General features: G+C 33.9%; 2 protein-coding genes across 3 annotated transcripts; one reads left to right on the top strand and one right to left on the bottom strand.

The window, feature by feature from the left end:
- Window positions 1-3,721: 3,721 nt before the first annotated feature.
- Window positions 3,722-5,146, bottom strand: LOC134271188 (DNA-binding protein inhibitor ID-2-A-like). Its single transcript, XM_062753433.1, has 3 exons — window positions 4,743-5,146; window positions 4,535-4,621; window positions 3,722-4,198 (listed from the first exon to the last, which is right to left on the bottom strand). Exons 1-2 carry the CDS (start codon window positions 5,061-5,063, stop codon window positions 4,577-4,579), a joined length of 366 nt encoding a protein of 121 aa, XP_062609417.1. The 5' UTR covers window positions 5,064-5,146; the 3' UTR covers window positions 3,722-4,198; window positions 4,535-4,576.
- A 1,144-nt stretch (window positions 5,147-6,290) lies between these two features.
- Window positions 6,291-19,115, top strand: LOC134271187 (calcyphosin-like protein). Of its 2 annotated transcripts, XM_062753432.1 has the most exons (5): window positions 6,291-6,308; window positions 17,050-17,207; window positions 17,856-18,036; window positions 18,430-18,639; window positions 18,778-19,115. In XM_062753432.1, the coding sequence occupies exons 2-5, from the start codon at window positions 17,071-17,073 to the stop codon at window positions 18,877-18,879; spliced, it is 630 nt and encodes a 209-aa protein (XP_062609416.1). In that variant the 5' UTR covers window positions 6,291-6,308; window positions 17,050-17,070; the 3' UTR covers window positions 18,880-19,115. The 2 variants fall into 2 exon arrangements, with proteins under 2 accessions (XP_062609416.1, XP_062609415.1); XM_062753431.1 differs by lacking the exon at window positions 6,291-6,308 and having other exon boundaries at window positions 17,008-17,207.
- The last annotated feature ends 2,072 nt before the right edge of the window (window positions 19,116-21,187 follow it).

Here is a 21,187-nt window from a genome sequence, read left to right as displayed (position 1 = left end):
GGATGGGATTTGGAACATATATATATATAATGGACTTCTACAAGAAGGTATGGTCACCATGCACATGCATACACGTGCGTGTACGTGCGCTGCAATCTGATTGGCTGAAACTTTAAACAGCTTTAACTCCCTTGGTTTTCAACCAATCAGGATTGGATTTGGAGCATAGAGATATATAATGGACTTCTACAAGAAGGCATGATCACCATGCACATGCATGCATGCATGTGCGTGTACGTGCGCTGCAATCTGATTGGCTGAAAATTTAAACAGCTATAACTCCCTTGGTTTTGAACCAAACGGGGTGAGATTTAGAACATAGATAGATGTAATGGACTTATACAAGAAGGTATGGTCACCATGCTCATGTATGCACTTGCGTGCACGTGAAATGGGTAAAATTAAAAATACACTTGAATGAGCGGGTTTTTTTTATACTTTTGGATTAAATACTTTAATATTTAGCATATTAAAGTATATAGATTGTGTAGACAATATGATATGGTCATTACGCACATGCATTCACATGCGCAAGTGTGCAATGATAAAATTTGAATGAACATAGTACACTTTTGGGTAAACGTTGTTAAAGTCTCAAATGCATAGAGTTTGTCTTATTTAATTACGCTTACAGGGAATATGACTATAAAAGGGAGTTGGGGAGCGTTTGGGGAACATCTGTAACGGTCCCCGTTACAATTAGCACTAGTTAGTACAGTTGTTCTTTAATTTTTCACTTCAACTAATACAAAAAATAAATTTTAAATTATAGATTGAAATTAAAATTTCAACACAAGATGGTCCGACTGTTTAATATTAAAAACTTCAATGCATGTTACTTATTTCATGGTTAAAATAAGCATGTTTCCTTTCCTGTTGAGACCCTTGGCGTTTCCGGTCCACCTGCAGAAAGTTACATCACGCGCAGGGGGAACCCCAGGCTAACATGACAAAAGTGTCTTATCGTAAAAACGTATAAAAAGGGAATTAACCTGTTGACATACCCAACAACAACAACATTTCTAAGCTGGAATTTATCTTTTTTTCACAAGAGACCATAATGATTTCACACGATGGCATGCTGTAAAAACTCAATCGTAATTTAGTAGTTCTTCGAATGCATGTAAACGTTTAATTTTTCTTTCTTTTCTGTTTATCAAGTCCATTTTCAAACCAAACAATTATCACGGCTATTTGCAAACACCAATCTCTGTCATATTCCCAGATATCCGTAATCTTTTATTATCGTAACGAAATCATAATCATATAGACGATATCAGCTGATGAAAGTCTTGCAGGTGTTCCACTTTCATATTCTGTCCAAACAAGTCTCAAACCCACTAATGAACCCGGGGGTTGATAGAAAATTGATTAAGAACAAAAGGTATCGGAAAGTACTGGGCCGCATCAGTTGTGCAGGTGTGTAATAAGGCCCAGCACATTAGCATGTATATTGATTGATCTAAAACGGGCCGAAACTCGCCAGATTGCTTGTGTCAAATAAGTTGCAATCAAGTCGCGTTTCGTCGTAATGACTATCATGTGCACTCTCAAGACATATATTATTTATCAAAAATAACATAAGGTGTGCACGGATCTATTTTTCCCTTTTCTTTTTTTTTTCATTGTTGTGAAATGACACCGTTAAACTTCAATTTTCATGACTTTTTTTTGTTAAATTTACGAAAAATGCTACAGAAATGAATCAATAAACTAAATTAAAGAAAAACAACTATTGACTTTACCCTATAGCGAAAAAAACGATGTTTACGGAAACAACAGAAAAAGATTGAGCAATAAAATCAATAAGAAGAAATACATGAATCCGGCCTGATTGAAAGTTGGCATAACTGATGCCCTTTTGACTGGCCATGTCCAACATGATTGATTTATGCCGCAAAGGAGATAAACCAACTCCGAAATATGCATTTGTTTGTCTGGGGGAAATGGGAATCTTACATCAAGCAGAAGTTGATAAAAATAGCCAAACGTCTGTTCTTTACTTCAAAGGCCTAAACTCTTTATCGGCTATAGGTATTGCAGAGAGAATTATAACATAAAAGACACAATTTCAAGTCTAAAAACATATTCATGGAACCGATCTGATATCCATATGGCGAAACAGATGTGATCAATATGTCAAATGCCCGAATACCAAGTGCCAAAAGAGATTAGAAAATGGTGGCAAAATATGGATGACACATGGTCTACTTGGGGCTGGTATGCATGGGAAAACTAGCGCACAAGTGGTCATCTGCTGTGTTCGTTGTCGACACGCAATATGCCGCCCACTGTATCAATACCCGACTTCACCTGCGCGACATGTGCGTCAGGGTGCCCTTCTGGATTGGTCAGCCTCACCTGTAGGCAAGGGCGGCTGTTAGAAAATCGCGGGGCACGACTGCTAATTAGATGTCAGATGTAAGTTTTTCTCATGGAGCGCGATGTTGTCGTAAAAATGATTTCTTCCGCACGCAGATGGTCAGGGGCGCGTTAATTTCTCCTGCAGCTGTGACGATCTGAGGTTTTTGCGATAAGATGGCATCATTTTGGCACTGGACACGTGCATTTTTGTGGGATGCTGACCACGCCATCGTATACTGCATGTAATCAATAAAACTCACGTCTAATACAATTCCCTTGGGTCGGTGAACTTTCCTTTGATTTTCTTTACCCGAATTGATACAAAACAAAGCCCATGTGAAAAGAAAACAATACGTCTAAGATATTTCATTTGCCTTTAATCGTGACCGTTGTTTGTTTATGTGTGAAATGTACATTTCATTAGGATATGTTTATTTTTCCTTGATCATTGTACACATATTGGATGTTTTCTCAGGTGGGGGCCAACAACAGTGCTTGAAGACCCCGTTCTTGAAGGATAACACATAGCTAGCCACCTGGGGAACAGTAGCATAACCAAGTAAATAAACAAACACATGCTTATTGTATCTAAATTGACATAAACATACAAAAACTATTATTGTTCACGTGCTTTTCACTCGTGGCACCAAGCTGCCCATTTGATCTGGATTTTAGACTCGAGGTCCATTTACTGGTGGCATTTACTTTAGATGTATGATAACTGAATATTCCATATCTCTTCTATGAAATCATGCAGATAAGTTAATAATTCCTATCTTCGTAAGAAATCTGACGTTGTGTCAGGCTCTACCCATATTATGAAAGATTACTCCAATTGATACCCAAAGTTTTAGTCAACATCAGATATATTTCATATAATTATATTTTTATGTCGAGAAAAAAATGACAATCTGATCAAATTTTGTCTCCAAGTTTTTCCTTTTTTTACCACTTACAAGTACAAATTACTTTTATCTTTTTCTCATCTCTTCGCCAGGTGTCGATGGTACTAAATCCACAGGCCTCAGGTACAAAATACGTCAGTCTGTCAAAGAAATGCTCTGTGGGACCCAGGGTTATATTGCCTTATAACGGCAGATTATACACATGTCCAAGACATGTCAACCCCGCTGGGCTTATTACTAATGCCCCTTGCTCAAGGAAATCGGGACTTTTCCACTTAAAACAATTAACAACTGCTATTATAATTTGTTAATGAGGCATGTCCTGATATATTGCATATTGTGATGTAATGAAGTGACAAAACTCGTGATTGTTTTTTGGGAAAAAGTTTTAATATGAATCGTAATAAAATTTTTATAAAAATACAACAAGAAAAAAAATATACATTTGTAAAAAGAAAAAAACTCAAAATAATACAGAATCGGTGGCAATATTTTGTTCTTCCATATACAGGATTATAACAATGAGTTTTTTTTTTTTAAACAAGAGAAAAGTTCTTGTTCGGCGTCGCCAAGTTCATGCTTTCTGTCCACTATGTACAGAATTCTGTCCGAGGATTGGTCACTAATTGTCCACTCGGCACGAATCGTAAGAGTAGTAGTGACAAAAGAAAATGTAAACGTATATACAACTGAAGTCCAACGAAGGGTTGGTACTAAAATGTCACTACTTCACATAAGCTGCATTTTCACCAAGGTTGGGACCGCTTTTATTTTTTCCCGACTTTTTTTTCCTCCTCTGGTGACCAGCATTTTTCGTCGTGCTTGAAGTTGACCAACTCGGTTTCATCCTTGGAGTTCTCATGCTTTTATTTGTTCATAAGGCTCCGTTCAAATGTGGCAACTCGCATGGAAAATTTGGGGTTCCAATGCTGTAATTAAATTAAACAGAAAATACTTAATAAAATTTCATTATGAATTCCAAGTGACGTCAGTAATTATCTATCTCTTTCATGGGAACAGGTGGGGGCTGTCCGATATATTAAGGAATCTTTAACTTAAACATTTTCTCGACTGCACCTGTTGATACAGTAGACCCGACACTCGAGAGCTTTTACTTTAGATGGCGCCAGCAAGTCTGAGACACAACTGGGCGAGAATTTTAACTTTATCTTCCCACAAATTTCTCATTTTAACCTCATTGAATATGATCAGGTTTTTTAATTCATATTTAAACATATCATTAGACAAGGGAAAAAAGTACTCACCGATTGTTAGTTCACATCCGCAAAGGGAGACACGGGTTCACTTTACTTTGAATCGCAGGATTCGTCTTGATCCATCGAGACAGCCATCTAATTAACGAGAAAATATTATTTTTATTTATTTACATAAAGAAATGAAGTCCAAATTATCATCAATTATGTTAAACACTGGGAAATCAATATCATTATCATAGACTAAGAATGTTCTTACCTGAGTAAAGGCCTGAATAGTGTTTGGCTCGGGTTTTTCTGAGAGTGGGGCCCGGTTAACACTGGGTAGAGGCTCGGTTAGCACAGCAGGGTTGAAGTCAAGGGCTGTCTCCAAGTCCAAAATATAATCAATCACATGTTGCAACAACTGGGTCTTGGATAGCCTCTTGTCTTGTGGCACAGACGGTACTAATTCCTTCAGTTTAGAGAAGCACGCCTGCATTTCTGCGGCACAGTCGTCTACTTTCTTCATCACTTTCATGGAATCCTTCTTCATGCCGAGTTCCACTGGTCTTACACAAGGTTGAGTAATGGCTTTCATGTTTTCGCTGCGAGTTGTTGGTAATATCGATTGACTTGTTCTACGTACTAGCTCTCTCCTTGCTTAGCTTGCAAATGTTACAACGAGGAATACGTCGTGTATAAATATTCACTTGTAATAACCGTGAGTAGATATTAGCTCCGCCTACTCCAATTTGCCATAGGCTGGACTATTTTCTCAAAGGGGTCATTGTACCGTTATCAACCAATCATTCAACAGCAAAGCCACGCCTACTGAAATCTGTGTAGTGTAAAATATTAGATTATTTTCATTGATTTATTGTTATTTCTTTAATTTTTCCCTATAATCATCGATATCAGCTAAAAAATATAAAATCGGAAAGTTTTATAACAATTTTACTTCAACGATACCAGTTTCAACAGGTAAAAATCAAGCCAGTTTTCAATATAAATATTTTCGCCATCGAGGCGCCGACAGTGTGACGTCACTCATTCTTCTTTCATACTATGTGCTATGGTCTAGGCGCCATCCAGGCGGTCGCTAACGTTTTTGACGTGCCAATCACACACAACTTCAAAGCTGCCGCCCTGAAGTAACTGATAAATTGCATTAAAATTCGTCACCTTCGGCCCCCTGATACTTCACACTCGCACACCTGCGTATTTGCATATAATCATGTACTACAGAGTATTTAGATACGATATAGCTGGCGCCAGAGCTCTGAAAAAGATTAACAAAAATAAATACAGCGTCTAGGAGGGGTATTTAAGTTTATCGTAAATTACTTGTAAAAACAGGTATACTTTAATACAAGGAAAGTTTCTTCCCATGGATCATGACAACGAGAGATTCAACCGAACAGGTGTGCTTGTCCATTATCTAGACAAAGAGAAGACTTTTTGCCTGATGAATTAACCGGTCTTGATTCAATATGTTCTCTGTAAAAGGAGTGCAAGAAATTGAGATGAAACACATTTTTTGTTTTGTATGAAAAAGGTACTTTATTTCAAAATTGTTAATTTGTGTTAAATGAGAATCCTGTATATCCAATTTCAAAAATACCACAGAGGCGGTCCTTCCTCAATTTGAGAAATTAACTTTCCTTAATTCACCTGAGAAGGAAACTTACACATCCTTAATCAAATTTCAGCAAAACATACGCAATATTTAATGCACTCCATTGCCACGACTGGAAATTAAAAAGTCACATGTTTCAAACATTGGTGAAAAAAGAAATGAAAAACGTAGAATCCTCTTAGGCGGTTCTGTTTTTGTTTCAACCAGGTATGTACATTTTTTGGTAATAATTCCATTTGAGTCGCGTGCCAGGAGTGTGCCGATTGAAATCGACGCGTGCCATTTGTATAAAATTTCAGCAGGGGGTGGGGCTTAGGTACAATAAGGCATTATCAAAAGGAGATCTGACGACATTTCAATGAACAGGAATGTGTTCCGGTCTCGTGTAAGAAAGGTGCACAGCCAATCAGGGATGTGAATTCTATCACGTGACTTACTATCAAGAGGGCCAACGAGTTCATCGTAGTAAAATTGTAAGCTTCCTTTTTGTGTAGAAATCTGCTACTGAAAACTTTCTTTAAATTTCCTTCTTTCTATATTTAATAAATCATAAGATACAGAAATCATTTTTAAGTTTAATTTGATATTTTTTTTTTAATTCTTGGTTTTGTGCTGAAAAATGTGCCACTTCAAAAAATTCAAAGAATGTTAAAAAAAATAAAATCAGTTTTCCTTCGAGTGCTCTAGGGATGAATAAAGTAAAAAAAAAATGACAGAATTATTGATCGAGTTTTAGAGAATTCAAAGAATCGGCCAGTAAAAGCAAATTGAAGCGAAATAAACACAAAATATAAATAAACAAAGATCAACAACAAAACTAATTAAACAATTCTTTCAATTAACGTAACAGTAAAGCACACATACACATATACATTAAAAAGAAAACAAAGACTAACAAATCAACAAACAAAAACAATGTTAATCTTCACAGCTAGAAAAAATAGAAGGTCTCAGAACCAGACGCGGTACCGATATAATCTTTGAATTCAATCTATTTCCCGACTTGGATAATCCCGGTCCAGTATTTGGTCCGAAGCTTTTAGCACCATCTTACAATAAGCGTTATTTGTTTTGACATCATCTTGTTGTATTGCCGTCCACGGTCGCTCCAGGTGGATTCTCACGGTTATATTCGTTGTCCAGTAGGTATTGACACGTAGCCATTGTGGTCGCACCTGGGTACCTCGAGCACTTGACCGTTCTTTAAGCCCTTTATGTTAAGGGTCCAATACGATTATGTCACTGCTATTCTGCACAGGTGCCCTAGGAGAAGGACAATAGACCGATAATTCCCTCCTAAACGTTACCTCACCAGCAGTCTTTGAAATTCGGAGACATGCATAAGTAATTAGTTATAGGCGAATTTCTTTTGTTGGTTTTATGATGGGAATAAATGCAGACAATATATTAAAAATTATGCATTTGTACATTTTTAAAACAGAGAATTCTTTTTTTTTTTATGTTAATTATTTCTCTGTATGAAAGGTTCATTATAACTGAGCAAAATTTTTGACATGGCATATTTTCACCTGCACTGAATATGATTTGATTGCCTAATTGACTCATAACAAGAATAGATATGGGTTACCCCATATCCAAAGATATTCGACTGTTAGATTTAATATGTTTAACAGTGTTTATAATGACGTTAATAAAAAAAAATGCACTGTCTAATTATGGAACTGTTGTAAATTTCGTGATTCCATAGCATTACGGTCACCCAGTCTCCTAACAAACAGTACACATAGGCCTACATGTACCTGTGTCCGCAAGACCAATTTTAGCCTTGGTCTACACACGTGCAATGGAGCTGTCACACGCATCCAGCGAGCTCGGAGAAACACGTTTTGTTTTGCCGAGAAGTTACGGTGTCAGACAAAACTTTTCTTTTCTTAATTATAGATCATATAAATACGAATTCTGATTAATAAAAATTATACAATCCCTGTTGAACTTTATATAGTTTGTTCTAACATTTTCATCTGCAACAACTTGTGTTTAAAATGGCCGGGTTGGGAAAATCAGGTCCGGGTCGGAAAATTCTAAACTGAAAACATGGAAAACCTTTTTTATTTTGAAAATAACTGAAATATACTAATGTATTTGTCGCAGAAATCTTACTTACATTATTCAAGTTCTATATATAATGGTATATGCTGAACTTCAACACGAACCCGAATCTCCAACCCAGTTCTCGTTTTGCCACACATACCCTACAGTTTACAAAGTGTACACACGAGCAGGCCAGGGATTGAAAATTCCGTCATTTAATAATACACATACACAGAATGATTAATTTTTTCTTTAAGAACAAATTGTATGATAATTAACGGGCTATAAACATGTACTTAATACAATTGTTGATATAGTATTATCACTTCATCGGTGAAAAGATATGAATCGAAGAATGACCTAATTATTCTCTGTTATCAAACATGTAAAAAAAAAAAAAAGGTTGAGGAGGGAGCGAGCGTAGGAATATTGATATTTTTTATTTGCATTTCGGGGGGAAAGTGACTTTCTAATGATATTTTGACGTTATTTTTGATTTCTTTAACGTATGACATACACAACTAAATACTCTTATCATGAACAATAATGTTGTATCTACTTATCATGATGGAATTATTTTGGTCGGACCAATATGTGTGAGCTGCCGCTGAATACAGTTATATATCTTGCAAAGATAGTATGCATTGATCGAATATATGATAACTGACTGTACGAGAGTAATTAGCGAGGTATTTGCATAATAATTATGCAATTCACATGCCATGGAGGATTTCGTGCCATGGCCCCCACATTAGTGACGCTAATTGTGGATTTCATTCCTTAATGAAAAGCTTTCAAATCAGTTCTACAATAAAGCCAATTAACATACAAGACAATTAATGTCATATGAAATCAAATTATTTAACCATTTCATCAATTTTTTTTCTATATGAGATATACTCAACATATTTTTTTCACTCAAAAGGTTGTAAAATAGGTTTGAAAGAAATATATGGACATTTCTTATATTTCCCTAAAAAAAATATATACTTTTCAAACTATACTTTTTCGAAAAAAAAATCTCAGGGTAATAGTAGGATCTGATATGGGTGAGATAGGCAAGGTCCAGTAATTTTGCCCAGCCGAGTCGGGGGGATGCGCCAGGCGGTCTGCATATTTAACTCTAGGAATTTTAAACAAAGTCGAGTACTATAATGTACTGTATCATGTAACGCACAGTGTGATACAAAAGATTGCTTCTTCTAATATTTAACTCGTCCTTTGAAAGTCATTTAGCTAGGTCTAGTGAAGTTAAAAAAAATGATTAATTGAACATATTCCCGAATGACAACAACGAGACATATACATGTAGGCTAGGCCTCTATAAACAATTGGTATTTGTGTTATATGTTGTTTTCTTTCTTTTCTTTCTTTCTCTTTTCTCTCTCTTTTTGCTCAATTTTCTATGATCCGTTTATTTTTTTAATCAAATAAATGTGAAAAAATACTTTAAAAGATTAATAATGAAAAGCAAAGAAAAAAGAAACCAATGGCACAGAATTCGAGAACTTAATTAATTGCAAATCTTTTATTGGCGAAAATTTTGCGAAAAGATAATCTATATAAAAGGTATTTCATTTAAACACCCCGAAGATTTCGATAGACAAATATAATTGTTGTATATAATAATTAAGTATTCGATTTTTGTGTTGTAAAATTTGAAAAAGACAAGAATTAATTCTTCTGCATTTCTATTATTAAGCTAAAAGTGCATGTCTGTTTCATGTCAAGTTATACCTTATAAACCATTCAATCCATCATAAGAAAAGGGGGGTACTTACTTATGTAACTTTATTACCAATTCCATGTCAAACTGACTGTAATCAAGTTGGGATTTATTTGGCAGCATCAATTAAATCACGTCATAAAACGGCCATAGGATGGACAATATTTACAAACAATCCCTGTCTATATCAATAGTTTCTACATGACAACATTGGCCTGTCAAGTTAATTATAGTCATGCACACCTGGTATATACAATCCTATCGTTCCCAGTCCCTCCGGATGCTGAGTCCATTTGTTGTTGTTGTTTTTACATGTTGACCTTAATATTTTTGGATTAAAATAGAGTATAATATCTAAATATGATTTTCATAAAATAAGCATTATTTTTCCAAATAAAAACGTTTCTTGTAACCCTTTTTCGTAATTAATTCTATAGAATGCTTGTAAACCCCCCCCCCCCTCCCCGGCCTCCATCATTATCGAATACTGCGGAAATACATATCTATAAATTCACAAATATATAAGTACACGTAGTAATATTTTCTATTGTATTTTTCACTTCTTTGATTGAAATATATATGAACCGTGTCTTTACCTTTCCACAAATGAATTATTACCGAGTCACTGGCATTCAGTGGTGATTGATTGTTCAAATTTAGCATATGTTGTACTCTTAAAGATATTTTTAGCTGATTTTTAAAATTCAGATCCAAACTAATTTCAAGTCCCCTTTATTTTGAAATCCTTGCGGTCGTAAACAGCTCTTGCACAAACATAAACATTTTATCTTAATTTTTATTTATTTTTCTTTAAATTAGCCATGACAAGTGTGTATAACCTTTCTTAGGAAATTTTGCATTTAAAAATCGATCATCTAAAATACTACTACTATAATAGTTTAAAGGTTAAACTTTAAAAAAAGTTTCCATTAATTTAATCATTCATAAAATATTTTTTTGTTATATTTAATCTAAAAAAAAAATTTAAATATAAAATTTCATTTGTCCCTTTTCATTTTGTTTGATCTTCATCTTTCAATCTCTCTTTCGCAGTTGGCAACAATTATCTTTTAACACAGGTACTTTTTATCTGGACTCTAATCCACTCCATGAATTCTTTCTTAAAATGTATGGTGGAGTATTTTTTGTGTGTTTTTGATACGAATATTTTAGTATTTTCCGATTTTTTCTTAATTCTTTATATGGAACACTTGATAAAAATAAAATGAATATAATTTGTGAATTAATGTTCAACAAGCCTGAGAGATGAATACAGTATGTACTGAGTATTGAAGGGAGGGGGTTGGGGGGGGGGGGGCTGTCCATGAGTACTTGCATCAAAGTCATCCAAACAAGCATGAGTGATTTATTATACAGTGTATCTTTAAAGAGATAAAAGTCCAGAGAAAGTGCAATATTTATTTGTTAATTCATTCGTATAATTTATAAACATATTCGCTAAAATATTCAGCATTGAAAATTAGAGAATTTGTAATAATGTCTTTCTGACATACTTTCTATTTATCAATAAAAATATGCATTATGACTAGTAGTCATAATGCATATGTAAACGTATCATATCGTAAATTTTGAATCTTTTGAAAGACTTGTATCATTTTACGCCTTCCTAAATCATATATAGAAAGTATGTCAGAAAGACACTAAGTAAATGGAAAAGTAAGAAGTTACTGATTCAATCAGCTGCCAACAATAAAAAAAATCCAAAAACATAACAAATTGTAAACGTATCATATCGTAAATTTTGAATCTTTTGAAAGACTTGTATCATTTTACGCCTTCTTAAATCAAATATTAAACAAAAATACTATTGATTGTCACTTACTTCTGTGGGGAGATGCATCAAAGATCTTGTAATCAATAAATATATTTTTCAATCAGTACTTAAAATAGTTTTTTTAATGTTATTAATTAATGCAACCTAACACAAAAACTCCAGCAAATTATATGCATGCAAATGCAATCTTGTTTGTACTCGTATATCAACCTTTTTTCCCCCTAAAAACATCGACAGTTGTAGCCATTCATGGTGATAATCTGGAAAGTTGAGAGTATTTGTGTTCGAACCATTTGTATATACTTTTTATAAAATGTGTTCAAGGACCAAGTTTGAATTTATAAATGGAGGTTAATTATGATGTAAAGATCCTGTAATAATAATAATTAAAAAAATACGTGGCATATCATACCGGGGACCTATATACTTATTTGTATAAAGGTCCCTGATAATACATGATAGATTTAATTATGATGTGAATTGTAAACTTTGTACATTTACCCCCATCTTGAGTTAAAAAAAATATGACATATATATGCATGATTTATGGCAATATATTCACACCAAAAAGCTTCTAATTTACAAAATCTTTAACCAACGACAATTTATAACCCCAGGATGAGTTTATCCAATTTATCGTTAGCTTTCAGGTATCTACAGGTCTGGCATTCTTTCTTTTTGCTAACTTTTCAATGCTAATGAGACGAATTTCTTCTTGGACAACTTCTCAAATGTCATCTATTGGGATAATATAATTCTTTACTAGTCGTGAAAACAGCAATTATGGATTTAAAAGTAAATGTCATAAAATGAAAAAAAAAGTTTCTCGTCACAAATTTAATTTTACAGATAACAGCTGATATCCAGGTGTCTCATCATTTTCTCGAGTCGGTGACACGGATGTTTATTTCGTTTTGACGAATTAACATTAAAGAAATAAAAAAAAAAAAAAAAAATACAAGCTCATAATTTAAGCCAGCCCCTTTTGTACAAGTAATGTAAATTTCGCTTGATCATCGTGTATTCAAATTTGTTGTTGATTTCAAACAAAACTTTTACAATAGTTACTGTTAAAAATTTCCCTTCTGTTTCATAATAAATTATAATTAAAACACACTAGATCTAAGTACATTAAAAAAATAAAAGTTCAAAATAATCTTTTCTCCTTCAAATTACACAACACTTTATTAAAACGCGGTAGTACCTATACCCATTTTAATTAATTCACCAATTTCAATAATGCAAACCTCAAAGTGGGATTTTTTAAACAAATATTAATCATGTTTCATCGATTACTGTCGGCTTGATATAATTCTATCCCGACCGTTCTTTCACTAAGTGTATACATATAAAATCTTTTCGCACAGGTGTGATTTTGAACTCCCCTAGTCGACATAGATAGCGTAGTTCGTTTGCAGATGTACTGGCGCTGCGCTAGACAACCTCAGGTGCGCTCCAGCCAAGCTGGCGACAGGCGAATTATACAGCCAAACATTCACACCAGTTATAAATAGTTTAAAGTCGAAACCAAAATAAGACATGTCTGTACCGATTGAATGAAGGAGAGAAAAAAATATCCTGATATAACTGGTATTTGAAAAAAAAACTTGGCTTAGACAATTTTTTTTCTCCACCAATTTCTAAATTTTTTTTTAAAAATTCAAATTCTAAAGTTGATATTATTTTATATATACAATCAATATGATAAAATAACAATATATGCAGAGAGAGAGAGAGAGAGAGAGAGAGAGAGAGAGAGAGAGAGAGAGAGAGAGAGAGAGAGAATTATAGATTCTAATTCATTAACTTGAAAAAAAAATCTATCATATAAGAACAATCCAGTTATAAATTTCGAGTTCTGTTCAAAATAACAGGGGTATACGTTTTTTAGGAAGCTGAAGTTGATATTCACCAATCAATGTCCACTCAAAGGAAGGTTAAGACAACTAAAAGCCTTGTAAATACTAATAAAAAGATAGATATTTTATTTTAATCATAAATTTCCAAGTTCAAGTTTATTTATCTGTTATGTATTTAAACTTAATATTCTAATTGCACTGTGTTAATGATAATAATAATTTTTATTTTAAGAGAATACGTTATTGTTTATTTTCGTTATTAAAGAAAACAGTAATTAAAAACGGCGCCTCACATTCTCATGAAAATTCATTTATTTTAGTTTATGTGCAATAAAACAAACATGTTTTCTGTTAAACATTCATTCGTCATTAAAAAAAAAAAATGAATAATTATCAAAATTTATTCTAAATAACAAAATCAGATGTATGCGTAAAAATTACATTTAAGAAGAAAAGAGAGAAGGTTAAAAAGAAAAAAAAATACCGAAAAAAAAATCTAGCAGGTGATAAAAAACATTACGCTTATTAATCAGTTATTTAAATGTTGTTCATTTGAATCTTTGTGTGTATAGTATACATTGAGGCGATAACCCGGTGTTTACACATATTTCTCTATGTAAAAGCCCGACGCCAGGCTGTCTAGCGGGCACCTGTGCCTGTAAAGCAATGTATATAACCACGTGCTAGGACAGACAGGAATTCCTGAGCTCGCTAGACGCTTCAAGGCCTAAGATCATCTATCGTATGGATCCTCTATATATATAACCCCGAGTGTAATACTACGTCTTGAGACTAAAACTTTATTTATTTTAATCATTTATGGATAATTGCACCTTTTTAAAAAAAAAATTATTTTTAAATAAAAAATCTGAAATTGTTACGCTCTTTTCTTAATAAAATGGGTTCGAGGGGAAAAATACCAAAACGCACGGTAATCAAAATATCAAAGTAGATAAAAAATCTTCACAAAACAGCAAAATTTTCCTTTCTTCTTATTTTTTTCTTTTATCAAAACCTGTTATTTCAAAGTAAAAAATATTATGAAACAATAATCATAAATTATTGAAAAGACTATTAAACCATGATTAAACCATAAACATATTAATGTAAGTAAATTAATATATCATTCTTTATTCCATCAGTTAAATAAAGTTCGAATGATTTACAATCCTAAGTCTAATTAATTTTAACAATGAGAAAATTGATAAGCTCATAAATGGAACGTCATCCTTTCCCTCTCTCTCCCCTCTCTGGAGGGGGTGGGGGTTTGTAAAACATGTTCGCTCTCTCTCTCTCTGCTGAAAAATATCGACTTTTCATATGTGTGCATTTATATTTATTCAAACTTGATAGTTTTTTTTTTTTATTTTAGAATCCTTTATTTTTTTTCATTTGGAGGAGTAAATACCTTCAGGAGATGATAGATATAAAATTATATTTCTCAAGCAAGATAGTGTGTTCTTGAAGTAGAAAATAATATTCATTTGTACCTAATGTACAATAGAAATAATATAGGGGAAAATAAATTAAGGTTTCTTTCTTTTTTGATCCACTTTTATACCTTCGGGAGATGATAAAAATAAAATTATATATTTTCAAGCAAATTAGTGTGTTCTTATAGTAGAAATTATAATTCATTTGTATAGAATTTACAATAAGAGACAATATCATTGGGGGGGGGGGGGGGGGTCAATGATTTCTTCTTTTTTCAATTCCACTCATTTCTCTATAACCTCATCCAATTTAAGGTGGACAGTAACTACGGATATAATAGCATTTCATACGAATCAAATATTTATGGTAAACTAATTGTTTGGTATGTACATGCATGCTTCGCATTAGTATTTAAAATGTCGAATTAATTAGCATTAAGTGTTGGTCAACTTTTCAAAAGGAAAACCATTTGTCGCTGACATTACTTAAAACCACTTTATTTCTTTTGGAATGAAATTAAACTTTTCTTCATGATATAAACTAAATCCACGTTGCGTTGAAAAGAATATATTTTAATAAATGATAAAAATGACATGAAACATATTTTAAAGTCATATAAAAGAATGTATATCATATAAAAACATATTTTCTTTTACACGAAAATTAACAAATCGATCACGAGAAATAGTCATTTTCTACCTCTTTTAGAATGCCAAGGGCTTGAGAAAATAGTTTTAAATGTGTATTTAGGTTTGACAACATATTTCTAATACATTTGCATTATCGCGATAATGAATGTTTGCAAATGCAAAACAGCACAATTCATTCTAAATGCTCAAATCTTAAATTAAGAACAACCATTCTTTTCATAATGAAATACACATCTGTTGAAGAAAAGAGGGGCGAAAAAAAAACCTCTTGGTACTTGGCATGCTATTTTGATATTTTTTTCTTTAAATTGCAAATGCCACAGCAATGAGTGTTGGATTAGAGAAAAAGGAAATGAAAATATTCATTTACAAGAGAAAGAGCCCGGATATATGTACAGGACACTTTGGAGTGTTTTCGCTGACTTAAGTACGATCTCCGGCGCCAGAGTGTCGGCTCTAGCGACAAGACTCTTACCTTCAGGTGAGAAACCCACGAGAAGCATTAATACGAACAATAGATAAAGCGATTGTGTGGAGACACCTGCGTTTAGGGGATTCAAAGGTACACCTAGTGGCCGGCAATACCCAAAGCTCGATTAGCCGGTTAATGTTTAAAAAACTGACGAATATCCCTACTTATGTTTAATCATAACTTTTAAATCTGGACACTTGTGTATTTGAAGAGCGAATATGTTTTCCTTAATGCTTTAATAGGTAAAATGTTTTGATATAAGAATCATTCATTAAGTCCGTATTTTATTTATCGTACGATGGCTGAACTTTCGGAGCAATTTTTTTTCTTTCCCTTTTTTGGGGGTAAAGGTGAAGGTGGAGGGGTGGGTAGGGGTAAGAGTTAATTAATTTTCAGTTGTAGACAAAATAGAGGCTTTTCTTAAAGTCTACGAAATAGAATTTGTTCATTTTGTACATTTATACAATTAATGAATTTTTACTCATACACAAATAAAAGTTCTATATTTCGTAAACATCATTTTTATATTTAAAAAATACGAGAGAGAGAGAGAGAGAGAGAGAGAGAGAGAGAGAGAGAGAGAGTAACCAAACCGAAAAGGAAAGAGGGATAACTCTAAATGAAAAAAAAAGAGCTGACGAGATGAATGAGCAAAGAAAGATAACTCCAATTATATATACTCCATAGTCCATTCATGTTTGGGATTGGAGTGAGGGCTTTAATGAAATTAGTTTTTAAAGATAATTAAATTGAATATTTTCGACCTTTTTTTGGAAAATAAAAAAAAAAAAGATTAATGTATAACTATTTTGATCAATTCCATTTTAGATCCTTTTCATCAAATTGTTTTAAAACTTCTTAACAGCAAACAATGATTTCAATCATGGCGAAATTCCCTCCCTTGTCTTGTTTGTTTACCTGTGCTACAGGTAAATTATGTTTACCAATCGATTTTTCTAGATTTCGCGGTAGAAAATAAAAATGGCGTGCACAGCCGAGGAGGAGGCCCATCTTAAACAGACGGCGGAGCAGGGTTTCAGAAGTTCTACGTCCCCAATCCAAAAGCTTCGGTATGCCTGCCTGATGCGTGGGGCGAACGGAATCAAAGGTTTAGGCAGGTACATGTACTCGCATGCTTTATTTTTATTTCTGTCTTCTGCGAGCATGAGCATGATGAGATAACTTGACAATAATGTAAAAATCAAATGCGCATTATAGACATTTGACGAGCAACTTGAACAGTCTCTTCACTGTCCAGAATATTGAAAAAATAGACAAAATAGACGAGAGAGAGAGAGAGAGGGAGAGAGAGAGAGAGAGAACGAAGGCATAGGTCATGACATCTCTCCGACATAGATCTAAATGTATAAATTTTTGAGCAGCACATAACTGATATTAAATTCCCCAGTAAGACTCGATATAATTCACTGTACAGGCTCATATTTATAAAATATTCCCCAATAAGTCCAACGAACCTCAATATTCCATAGAAATACACAACTGTAGCAATTACCAACATTTGAAACGACTTATTTATGTGTGTATTCATATACATCTACAGAAAATTATGAAATATGCATTTTATAAAAAATGTAGCTACAAAACTCTAGCTCTCCGAAGAGAGAGAGAGAGAGAGAGAGAGATTGTTATAAATATATTCATTGCATACAAAAGTTCTGGTTATTGATACTCGGTTCTGGTTTTATTTTATTATTTGTCCTAGCCTTTTCTTGTATATCCACGATCTGTTCTATGTTGTTTTACAGAAGTTTCCGAATAATGGATGACGACGGAAGTAAGACGTTGGATTTCCGTGAATTTCGAGACGGTCTTCGTGACTACGGACTTCGAGAACTGGACGACCAAACAATAGCAGACGTTTTTAAGGAACTGGACAAAGACGGAAGTGGGAAACTGAGCTATGACGAGTTCTTAGTGGCTATCAGGGTAACTATTTGCAATTTATTTCTGATGCCATACTCGTTTTTCGATATGTATAGCTATATGACCTTCTCTCTTTAGCTAGAACTTCAGCAAATGTAAACAAGTAAGATGGCATGAACTGCTTAATAATGACTTTGTACCATTTAATCATTTGATAATGTGATGAAAAAAAAAATTGCAGTTTTTCAGTCAATACGAAAATATATCCATATTCGAAGTACAATACCCTGGTATACTCACCTCGTCTTTCGGGCTCGGTGAATATCATACTCTTCAGGTGGTTAAATTATCGTATTGATCTCAAAAACAGCAATAAATATGTAATATACCCTTTTCTCAAAGTTTCAAGATTAAAGTAAGACAAGAAATATTTAGAATATATCTATACTTATTTAGGGACCAATGAACAAAACTCGTGAGGAATATGTAAAACAGGCATTCAAAAAGATGGATGCTACCGGTGACGGTCAGATAACAATCGAAGACATCCGAAGGTTATATGACGCCAGTCAACATCCAAAGTTCATGAGTGGCGAATGGACAGAGGATCAGTGTTTCCGACATTTCCTGAATTCCTTTGACAGCCCCGGAAATCCAGACGGAGTGGTAAGCCCCCCCCCCCCCCCCAATAAAAGAGAAACAAATAAACAAGGAAAAAAGAGGAAAAATTATCAAAGCATATCCATTAAAATGGTTTGATGGAGGTTTCTGTTAAATCTTTTTCTCACTAATTAATATTTCCAGGTGACCTGGGACGAATTCCTAAACTACTACGCCGGCGTCAGCGCCTCTATTGATGAAGACGGGTACTTCGCCACAATGATGAAGCGCGCCTGGCGACTGTAATAGTTAACATTTCCTGACACTAGTAGCACGTGGTTCCGTCCGTATACAGACTGGTGGACAGCTTCAGGAGTAGACAGATATACATGTTTATAATTTATGTATGTGATATATACAGACTATGCAGATCTGAGGACGCCGTCCTAATTATAATCAAAACTTGTTGATCTTTACCTGTTTTTAATATGAAGTTTATATTAATGTTATATTCAAATAAATATACATGGTTAACCTTTTGAAAGCCCGAATGTCACATTTGTGGATGAAATATTCGTACCATGGAGACTGGAACCAGAATTTCTTTTTTAATTCAGTGTATATTGTTAAAATGCGTGGCATTTTAAAAGAATGCAGTGGTTAAATGGTGTTCTTTGAATATAGTAGCTGCGGAACTGTAGCTCTCCGAAAAATCTGTCAATATATTTTTTTTCGGAGAGCTACAGTTCTGCAACTACTATGTTCCTAACAAACTACAGTGGATTAAACTAGCACCTTATTTGGATTAAAATTGGAAACAAGAAGAAAAGATGTTTTCGGATTCCTTTGCATGGATATTTAAAAGTTGGCACTGAAATTAGCAAGAACTCATCATGGAAAAGCACTCTCTCTACAGTGACTATATCCAAGTTTGAAATTTCAGTTATAGTCGACATTGTGGCAAAACTATCGATCTCTTTTGCCTTTGTCAACCTTTTTTTCTTAACTGAAGCCTTACCTGGGCTGGATGCAGAACTGTAGCTCTCTGAAAAAAAATATATTGACGGATCTCCGGTCTATCAATATATTTTTTTTGGAGAGCTATAACATAGGCGTCGGAACCGGGGGGGGAGGGGGGGGCTTAGCCCCCCCCCATTTTTTATCCAAATATATACTTAGTATAGACATTGAACATATCTTCGTAGGTTTAGGCCCCCCCCCCACTTTCTACAGGTACGTCTTAGTATGGGTTAAATAAAAATGGGGAAAGTGGTGGTGCTTGGAAAAAAGATTTTGGTACCGAAGTTCGAACCCCTGCCCCCCCCCCCCCCCCCCCCCACGAAATAGGATTTTCGTGTTTGGGAAATGACTTTTTCTTTTTTTTTTGCTTGTCAGGTTTTTTTTGAAAGTACAAAAATTTTTTTTTTACACTTAGCCCCCCTACTTTCAATTTGCTTCCGACGCCAATGTATACAGTTCTGCAGCTAAGCCTTACCATAAGTATTTGAGCATGGTTGAATAAATAAAAGTGTACAATACTCCACACAGTTTGTTTTTCAAAGTTTTACCTTTCTTATAAAACACGGAGATAATGAGCAATATTCAAGCACAAAAGTTAAAAGGAACAATACAGATCAACATTGTTCAGAGCAAACATTTACCTCTATAACATCAGGGGTGGCCGTGGGATCAGGTGCCATGAAGAAGTAAGCATTCCCTGTCGACCATAGTGCTTCTTGTCATGATCGGGCAAAGAAAAATCCGTAGACAATTTCACGTGTAAATAATGACAACAATCGGTATGGAAAACGTCAACAAGCAAATGACTTCACGATCGATTGTGTTTCTGACAAGGTCATTATTATCGATCACAGAACTTGCAAAGTGGCGACTTTTAAACGAAGCAGTTGATATTCTTGTTTCATTAACTTGTTTGTCAATATCTTGCCTAGTATAAAAAATGGTCATACGTAGATTAGTAGAGCAGACTCTTGAGCATCGACTCAACTGATAGACGTAACGGGAAATATTGGCAATAGAATAGTTGTGGATATAGTCACGTTTATCATAAAATTTTCTTGTTAGTTTACCATTCACGTCTTTCTCTAGTAAAATATAAAACAGATGTGTCAAATTTCATGATATCTTTTATTTCAAGTTCACTGTAATATATGAGTCGACATACGATTTGAAGTAACTGTTCTTCATTGATAATGTCGTCAATATACATAAATAATATTGCTGAAGGCCACAGCAAATGTTTTGTTCTTCTCATATTTCTGTTTTTGAATAAAATCTGCTTCATATGAATACAAATATAGACCTGCTAATAACGGAGCACAATTGGTACCCTTGGTAATTCCGATTACAGATTGTTGAGTTGTGGGACCTGATCTCTAAAAACTTCATAGATATTGTATCAATCAGACATTCAAGTACTTTTAAATATCAACTTCAGAGTACTCATGTGTACAATAAGCATTTTTAAATTAAAAAAAAAAACAACAACAAAAACTCCACATTAATTCTGCAAATGTCCTATGACAAGCAATGTAAATTTACGAGTTCCATTTTAATGAAAAAGTAGCTGTCAAAAAGAGAGGACTGTTACTTT

This window comes from Saccostrea cucullata, unplaced genomic scaffold, assembly GCF_032062105.1.
Source record: "Saccostrea cucullata isolate Sc308-1 unplaced genomic scaffold, CSIRO_AGI_Scuc_v1 ctg7619, whole genome shotgun sequence".
In the NCBI taxonomy this organism is placed as follows: domain Eukaryota; kingdom Metazoa; phylum Mollusca; class Bivalvia; order Ostreida; family Ostreidae; genus Saccostrea; species Saccostrea cuccullata.
This window is presented reverse-complemented; position numbering and strand designations above follow the sequence as displayed.